Here is a 9,290-nt window from a genome sequence, read left to right on the forward strand (position 1 = left end):
AGCAAGTTCAACCTCAGAGCTCACCAAAATATTTTCAGATGTTCTTAAGAACATCAGACATCTATTTTCAAAAACAAACAAACAAAAACAGTACTTCCTTGTTGATGGAGCAGTGTCATAAGCAGAGCGGCTTAGTGAGATGTTATACTGTCCCACAAAGGCTTGGTAGGGGATGTGATGAGGCAATTCAATACTTTTTAATCGGACAGCACAACATTGGGAAGAGTGAGAGAATTGGTAAATTCCAGTTTTATTTAGATGTGCACATACTGTTCACACAATGTGGTCATATTTCACCACTCTACACAACAGATCATCAAAAAGTACCTTTTTTCACAACTGACATTGACTGAGTACATAAATATCTAGAAAGACATGTTTCACATTTAATAACTTAATTTTCCTACAAAGAACATGCATAACTATTGATAACATTTTGTTTATTGTTAAAATACCTTTTAATATCACTATGCTCATTGTTCTGAATTGATCTTCACTCAACCATTTGGTGAATATGCTGTATGTATTTTACATTGTTTTGTCTACTAGATATGTATGTGACCTCTGCAGGATTCAAACCCACAACCTTGGTGTTGGTAGTGGGAGTCACAAAGGACCACTGCATTGCCTATGTACTATACTATACCTTCATATACAGGACATGATTGCCATCCACAGTAGTACCACAACTGGTAAGCATATAACCATGTGAACACTGGCAAAGCCTACCAATATTTGTCACAGTCGATAAGACAAATAAAACTGTTTCAATAAAGGTTACTTTTCTTGCATCAAGGATTGTAGATGTCTACATTGATTACACTTTTGATTACGGGACTAGAATTTTCAGTCAGTTATGAAGGGTAATGTACAGTTAGTTTTGGACTTTTGCCTTTTTACAGGGAGGAACGTCCTCACCTCACTAAGGAAATAGGCAGTAAAATGAATCAATGTCTGTAACTAAGCCTCTGCTGCATGTTTGTATTGATCCTCATGAACCTTCTAGCACTCTGCAGTAACAGACAACTTAACAGGGAGCAGTCTCAGTGGGTGCTCCTTACAGACGGTGCAGAAGTAAGGGAAAACTCTGGGCGAGACGAGGTCTGTAAAGGTATAAAGGGGCGTCCTCTCCTTGGGGTCAAAGAAAGCCACCTTTCCCCTGTCCATGTCAACCACCACCCTGATGACCTGGGGAAACGTGGTCATAGTCAGGGGCGCCCAAGGTGCTGTGCACGCTTTGTGCTCGCCGTTGCGGAAGCGTATGGTCCAGAAGCCCTCAGCCGGCGTCAGCACATGCTTGCCCTTCCTGTTGATGGACTCACTTGCTACGCCTATTACCCAGTATGTGTTATCCTTTACCTCCACATCCCATCTGTGGCGCCCAGAGTGGAATCCCTCAGAGCCCAGTAACTCAGCACTGATGTCGAACCTCTCGGGGTTGTTGGGGAGTTTGAAGACCTGGGAGCAGCACTGAACCATGGTCAAATTCTCTGACAGAATGAAGCAGCTAGCAGCTGTGTTGGGATCCAGGATCACAGGGTCTGCATGGAGAAGGGATCAGAGTCAAATGGAAGAGGGGGATGGATGGGGCCAAAGTATTGGCATGCTTTCACTTTATTCAAATAATGTTTTTCTAGAAGGCTGGTAATAAAAAATTTAAATAAATTACATTTAGTAATAATTGACTAAATCTTAGCTTATTCCGCAAAGAAATCCTAAAATGGCCTGAACAATTTAATTTGCTCCTTCTGCAATTCAACCAGTTTGAATAGAAAAATGACTAATTCTCATATTTGAATAGAGAAAAGGACTCATTCTGCTGTTTGGGTTACTGTGTGTACCACAGTGAGCTTGATAAAGAAAGCAAGCCAGAAAATTGTCTGAGGAGGTCAGACAAGACAATAGTCAAGCATGAACAATATCAAAGCTAGAAGTACCTCTCCAGAGACTTTGAAGTTCCTGTTTCTTTCATATGCAAGAAGTTTAAGATTAAGGCCCATTCCACTGTAGCCAAAACTTGATGGAAGATTGTATTAAAATACTTTTCAAATGATGGAGAAAGCACCTTGATCAACTGCCACAGATTCAAGCTGATCTTTTCACACAAGATATAAACGTTTCCACCCGTGACATCCACTGTCAACTCAATGGAAGAGGTTTGTATGGTTGTAGACTCTGGAGAACCCCACTGCTAAAAGAGACATAATAAAGCCAGACTGAAACATACCATAACCCTTCCTGCCTCAGCCAAAACACACCTGAAAATGCTACAACCCAATACAATCTACAACCCATTTGCCAAATTTTGAGCATTTTGGTAAAGCACACCATCTTTATACAAAGTTAAGCCTTAGAGGAAAAGATCACCTTCCACACAGTCAAACATGGAGGGTGTTCAGCGATGTTTGGGGGTTGCTTTGCTGCCTCTGGCACTGGGTGCCTTGAATGTATGCATTGCACCATGAAATCAGGGGAATACTAAGGCATGTTTGAGTGCAGTGTTGAACCCAGTGGTCAGAAAGGTGGGTTTCCTCCAGCAGGAGAATGGAAGCATTGGATTACAGTTATTTTTGGCCAAAGAATTTGTTACCAATTCTGACTGTAGGGTATTAATAATTTTGTCATTGCTGTTTCTGTTCATAAAGAATTGCGGAGACCAAATTATTGGGTCAATTTCAACTTGGTTTTAAAGTTATCGGAAGAAAGTGCAAAGGTCCCTCTCCATTGTGGAGAGGTTGCAGTCTTTTTGATTTAGTGTGTGGACAGGTGTCTTTTATACAGGTAACGAGTTCAAACAGGTGCAGTTAATACAGGTAATGAGTGGAGAACAGGAGGGCTTCTTAAAGAAAAACTAACAGGTGAGAGCCAGAATTCTTACTGGTTGGTAGGTGATCAAATACTTATGTCATGCAATAAAATGCAAATTAATTATTTAAAAATCATACAATGTGATTATCTGGATTTTTGTTTTAGATTCCGTCTCTCACAGTTGAAATGTACCTATGATAAAAAATTACAGAGCTCTACATGCTTTGTAAGTAGGAAAACTGGCAAAATCGGCTGTGTATCAAATACTTGTTCTCCCCAGGGTTTTAATGGATTTTTATATATATATCCATGGTCTCAAAACAACGTTAAAATCATGATTGATATCATGGATGATCACTCCAGGCCTCAGTAGCTCTCAATAAGTTTAAGAGTGGTTACGTAGCCCTTAGGCCCATCCCTCAAAGTGTTACCAAAACGGAAGCGGTTACCCTACTTTGTTATTGTTCAATTTGCAGATTGACCCTGTAATAATACTCACTGTACTGAATTATGGTCTTCATCTTGTCCCAGATTTGGAACCTTACAGAGCCAAGGTGCTTTGCCACATCAATTAGAGTTCCAGAATTCATCAATGGGTCGAGTGGCATACTCCAGGTTCTGGAATGAAGACATTCAGTGATTGGCATATGATAAAGATATAATTTCTTGCTATTTTGTTTAAACTTAATTTGAAGTGTTTAAGCTGTTTAGATTAAGATTAAGAACCTGTAAACAAAGTAAATTAATAGATGTGTCTGCTACATATACTAGCTCTGTTTTCATTAGAATATTTTTTCCCAACGACATTAGTGTTCTGTTAGCTCATGAATACAACCAATAGGGTCAAAACCACTGCCATTACTGACTGGACTCACCTCTTGATAGTATCCTTGTAGTTCTGAAAAATAACATGTAGCCATTTTAGATAAACACCAATACTCATCACGCCACTCGTGCATTTAAAGGTGTCATTTTGATCTGGTAATTTCCTTGTACTGTGAGGAAGGTTTAATTCATTGTGTGTATACCTGTAAGAATGGGATGTCCTGAGATCTCATCTCTTGCTCTACAGTTTTGATGGTGTTTGAGAGGGACATCAGTTCTTTGGACAACTCCTCAATCTTCTCCTTTATTAGTAGTGTCTTATGATCTTCCTCTGCCTTCAGAGCATTTAATCTGGCTGTTTCTTCATCTCTCAGAAACTGGTGAAGGATTTCAAACTCATCCTTTATCTGACTTTCGGTGTGCTCAGCCTGATTCTGAAATTATACATTTTAGATATTAAAGCACTTAATGACAACACACAAACACATAAAACTGTTCTAAAGGACAAAAAACCAATTATACTCCACTTTGATGTGTTCTGCTGTTTCATCGCAGACGATCAAAGCCTTCTTGTACAACTGCAGCTTCTCCTTCAAAGGGGCCAATGCAGCCTTGAGTTCCTCCTGGAATCGAGACATCAACACTTACCTATTGCTGCATCGCAGCCCAATCTCAGTATTCAGCAGCTGCATGTGTGTTGTAGCATTGTAAAGGGTTGCTATACTGCCTCTACAGGAGGATCCAGATCATTACTGCTGTATCTAGGTAACTCCATAGGAACTTCACCAGAGTTTGGACCGTGTAATTGTGTGACAAAGAGGATGGCGATGAGCTAGAAAATAAGTACATACAGATTCATAGATTAATTGAAGTGCCAAAGCAATATACAGTGAACTCTAAAGAAAGTGACGCTTTCTCAGCATTCCAGCACTTACGATTTCAAATGACTGTGATGTCAAAGTACTATCTATGAACAAAGTATTTTTCCAGAGCAGCCTGTATTTCTCCTGAGGTTGCCTGTGTATGTTTTTCTTTGTATCCCGAACAATTCTTCTGGCAGTTTTGCCTGAAAACTTCCTTGGTCTACCTGAGATCCCAGAATTTTCCACTTCTTAATAAGAGTGATTGAACAGTACTGACTGGCATTTGCAAGGCTTTGGATATCTTTATCATACTACAGAGATATCATACTTAGCAACATACTAAATTTATCATTATGATTTAAAAAGGAGCCAAATAACTATGTGATAATAAATGGCTTCATATGATCACAATCCTTACATGAAAGACAGTTTTTTGCAAGCTCAGTCTTATTTTCGAAGTCAATTAACTTCTTACAGGTAAGTAAGAATTAATCAGAGACATTGTCAAAACATCAGCCAAAATCAATTGTTTAATAAATTAACAGGAACGCACTGGTGAGCTCAGCAATGGTTAACAACCTGGTCAAACAAGGAAGATGTCTACAGTGGATGACCAACGAATGCTCGCCATTTTAGGGGAAAACAAATGTAATCAGCAGCAGGAGGAGTTCTGAGGTTTATAGAACATTGGGTCAATCGTGTTCATTCATTGCACGGTCACCATGCAGCAGGTCAGGTCAGTAACCCTGAACACAGTCATATAACTACCAAGGAGTTTCTAAGGGCCGAAAAGAGGACAATCACCTAGATTTAACTGATCATGGGAAGACACACTTGACTAAAAGGCTTATGACATGCAGCCTGAAGAAGTCTGAGAACATTAGGAAAGTGATTTTCTGGTCTGATGAGATCAAAATCTAACTATTGCCAAGTGACACATCTATCGAGAAAAAGATGCAGTACTGCTCATCACTTGCCTAATACCAGGTGGACCATGATGGTGGGAGCATCAGAACAGGACCTTCAATCAATCTCAAGGATTATAAAAGGCTCAAAGATTATAACTGGGTCCATCGGAGATCAATTTGGAGTGTATGGTACAATCTTTGAACTGACACAGTGCATTGAGAATGCATTCCAACCTTTTCAATTTTATAAAGTTATAGCCTTGCAACTTAAAAAAACACAAAGATATATCACATTTATATAAGTGTACATCTGTTTTGGAGCTAATTCTTCTGTGCTCCCCACAAGCTCTGTCAAATTGGAAGTGAAACTGAAACATTTTCAGCTCTCTCAATTGATCGGGTTCTATCCAAGGCTCTGGCTGGGTCATTCATTCCCAGGCATGTCCTGTAGCCACTCCTGTTGGCTGTGGGCTTTGGGTCCTTTGGAAGGTGAACCTTCACCTCAGTCTGAGGTCCTGAGCACTCTGGGGCAGGTTTTAATCCAGGATTTGTCTGTACTTTGCTCCATTGATCTTTCCCTAAAGGTCCGACCTGTTCCTCAGGGTCTGACCTTTAGGTGGCTTTTGGCAAACTCCAAGCAGGCATTCATGTGCTTTTTATTAAGGAGTGGCTTGTGTATGGCCACTACAATAAAGGCCTGATTGGTGGAAAGCTGTTGAGATGATTATCCTTCTGGTAGTTTCTTCCATCTTCACACAGGATCTCTGGAGTTCTGGTTCATGGTCACCTCCCTGGCCAAGGCCCTTCTCCCCCAGTTGATCAGTTTGGTCAGGCAGGCAGCTCGAGTAAGTGTTGTTGGTTCCAAACTTTTTTGTTTTAAGAATTATGTTTTATAAAATATATTATGGACTATCAATGCTGCCGAAATATTTTGGTACCGTCCCCCAGATCTGTGCATTGACATGATCCTGCCTCAGAGCTCTTGTATCCTTGCTTGGTTTTTGCTTTGACATGCAATGTCAAATGTGGACCTTACAAAGACAGGTGTGCGTCTATACAAATCATGTCCATGTCCATCAATTAAACTCACAACAGGTGGTTTTCAATAAAGTTGTGGAAACACCTGAAGGATGATTAATGGAAACAGGATGTGTTATAACAAATGTTAAAGCAAAGTCTGACTATGTATGTGTAAATGTGATATTTGTTATTTATTTTTGTAAATTAGCAACAATTTCCAAAAACCTATTTTTGATTGGTCATTATGGGGTATTGTTTATATGTTGATTAAGAAAAAAAAAGGTTTTAATCCATTTTGCAATAGGACTGTAAAGTAACAAAATGTAGAAAAGTGGTCTGAATGTATGTACAGATCCAGCCCAAAAGGGGAACTTTTGTCCATGCTCCAGGGATATTTTCAGTTGGATACAGTGAAGTTGAAATCTGACCATAGCTCAGCCTTTGCCACTATGAATGTTCTGAATAACATTCACTAGGCCCTAGATAAGATGCTAAATTGTGTATCTGTATTCATAGATTTGTCAAAGGTGTCTGACACTGTGCGCCATACTGTCCTTGTGTCTTTCACCAGGCTGTCATTGTACAGAAAATCTTCATAATTGATTAGCCTGGTTAAATAAAACACATTAAAATATTCTGCATTGTGGGACACAGTCTCAGTTACATGTGCTGCTGTTGATTTTGAATATTACATTCTAGATTATAATGAGGTTTGGCAAAAGCTGCCGTGTCCCTAGAATGGGGTCAGATACAGCAGATGGGCCAGGGGAGGAGTGGAATGTAATGGCACACACTTGACAAATGTCCTGGGATCTAGTTTCATTCCTCCCAGGGGCCCAAGTAGCAACTGACCCAAAATATGAATCCACCAATAGAATTATAGTAAACACTTCATAAACTCCTCTAATAGATGACACGGCCAAAGGTAGGTAGATGAGACTGGACACAAAACTTGAAATTCAAGTTTTGTTTCCCCCTCTGACAAGTCGAGTGAAGTAAGTTTACGAGTGACGAGAGGCACGTTCAGTGTCAGTGACAAGAGTAGCCCAGTGAGAACAACTATAGCAACGGACACCCACCTTACAGTCATGTGCACCTTCCTTGACGGGGTAGAGCCTGTGCCCTGCATGTGCTGCCGATGTCTGGCACGCAACACATATGGCCTGCAGATCATCCAGACAAAAGAGCACGAGTGCTTCTCCATGTTCCTCGCACGCCATAGGGTTGTTCCTGCTCATCTCCTTCCTGAAGGACTCACAGGTATTCTCCAGTTTGGTGTTCACCACGATCTCATTCTTAGAGGACTGTCTCCAGCACAGAGGGCAGAAGTAAAGATTGTCCTCAGTGCCCTGAGTTTTCCAGCTGTCCAGAAGGCAAGCTTTACAGAACCTGTGTCGGCAGGAGAGCACCACAGGCTGGTTGAAGATAACTCCGCATATGGGGCATGAGAGATTTTCCTCACGGTGCCGGGACGCCATTCTGCCTTTTAAGTTTTTGAATGAGGGCTGGATCAGCAGCATGCTCCTCCCCAGGGGTGGTTCCACAGAGCCCAGTGGACCTGGTTTATCCTGATCTGGTAACTTAACTCTGGACTGCTGCGCTATGGCAGGATTCATATTTTGTGAAAAGCTATAATGGGACCAGATATATTCTGATCAGGTTTAAGTCCTGGAAAAACATGTTTCCTTGGGATGTATGAAAACCCTGCCAAATTTCAGAATCACTGTACATGGTTTGCATTGTGTAGTCCTGACATTATGTAACTTTATGCCTAACAAACCCTCTTAAATCCTAAAATAAAATGTAAATAGACCAGTCAGCACAAAAACGGTGGCTTCAGAAAGTATTCAGACTACTTCATTTTCTCCACATTCAGTTTTTTTCATGAATCATCACAAAATCTCCCATTAAGACAAAACAAAAACCCATTTTTAGGAATTTGTGCCAATTTACTGAAAATAACAAGCAGAAATATATTTTGTAGATAAGTGTTCAGACCCTTTTTTCTGTATTTTGTAGAAGAACCTTGGGCAGCAGTCACAGTTTTGAGTCTTCCTTGGTATGCATCTACTTGCTTTGCACAGTTGGCTTCAGGCAGTTTCTTCCATTCTTCCCATTAGTGACTGTATCAGTGTTACCTTGTTTTTGCCAGATATAGCGTTAAGCACTCAGGGCAAATCAGACTAGAGAGTATTTTTCCTCATGCTTTCTAAGGCAGCAGATCATATGCCTTTTACTCAGGAGTGGCTTACATCCACTACTCAACCATAAAGACCTGATTGATGGTGTGCTGCTGAGATTGTTGTCCTTCAGGCAGGTTCTCCCATCTCTGAAGAGCAATTTGAAAGCTCTGTTAGAGTGGTCATTGTGTTCTTGGTCGCATCCATAGCAATTTTGTATCTTTCCCTGATCTACACTACCATTCAAAGGTTTAGGGTCACTTGTCCTTATTTTCGAAAAACAACATAAAGTGTATCAGAAATACAATGTAGACATTGTTAATGTTGTAAATGACAGTTTTAGCAACAATCAGTCCTGTGTTCCAATGGCATGTTGTGTTCGCTTTCAGTGAAGAGGCGACTCCAGAATGCTGCCCTTCTAGGCAGAGTTGCAAAGGCAGAGTTGCAGAGTCCAATCTTTATCTCAGACTGGCCAATGAAAAGAAAAGATTAAGATGGCCAAAAGAGCACAGACACTGGAGGAAGAACTCTAGCTAGAACGCCAGTATCCCGGAGTTGCCTCTTCACTGTTGATGTTGATACTGGTGTTTTGCGTGTACTATTTAAAGAAGCTGCCAGACACACCAAAGTTTTGACTTTAGTCACTGTCAAGCAACATATAGCACCTTTTTCAGTTTCAATATACT

General features: G+C 40.5%; 1 protein-coding gene across 2 annotated transcripts; it reads right to left on the minus strand.

Annotated features, from left to right (window-relative positions):
• On the minus strand, positions 1–8,294 carry trim35-13 (tripartite motif containing 35-13). 2 transcript variants are annotated; one of them, XM_020050655.2, is made up of 7 exons: positions 7,504–8,294; positions 4,161–4,256; positions 3,837–4,067; positions 3,684–3,706; positions 3,308–3,426; positions 1,360–1,541; positions 1–1,188 (listed from the first exon to the last, which is right to left on the minus strand). In XM_020050655.2, exons 1-7 carry the CDS (start codon positions 8,038–8,040, stop codon positions 1,003–1,005), a joined length of 1,374 nt encoding a protein of 457 aa, XP_019906214.2. In that variant the 5' UTR covers positions 8,041–8,294; the 3' UTR covers positions 1–1,002. The 2 variants fall into 2 exon arrangements, with proteins under 2 accessions (XP_019906214.2, XP_010872649.3); XM_010874347.3 differs by having other exon boundaries at positions 1–1,541; positions 7,504–8,266.
• Positions 8,295–9,290: the final 996 nt, after the last annotated feature.

Source organism: Esox lucius, chromosome 11 (genome assembly GCF_011004845.1).
Source record: "Esox lucius isolate fEsoLuc1 chromosome 11, fEsoLuc1.pri, whole genome shotgun sequence".
Taxonomy (NCBI): domain Eukaryota; kingdom Metazoa; phylum Chordata; class Actinopteri; order Esociformes; family Esocidae; genus Esox; species Esox lucius.

Excerpts from the sequence above, each read along its gene's own strand:
- trim35-13 (XM_010874347.3), bottom strand. The coding sequence starts at position 8,040 with ATGAATCCTGCCATAGCGCAGCAGTCCAGAGTTAAGTTACCAGATCAG. Across the intron at positions 3,707-3,836 it reads AGGACATCCCATTCTTACAG|AACTACAAGGATACTATCAA; the intron begins GTATACACACAA and ends GTTATTTTTCAG. Across the intron at positions 1,542-3,307 it reads GAAGACCATAATTCAGTACA|ACCCTGTGATCCTGGATCCC; the intron begins GTGAGTATTATT and ends TTCTCCATGCAG.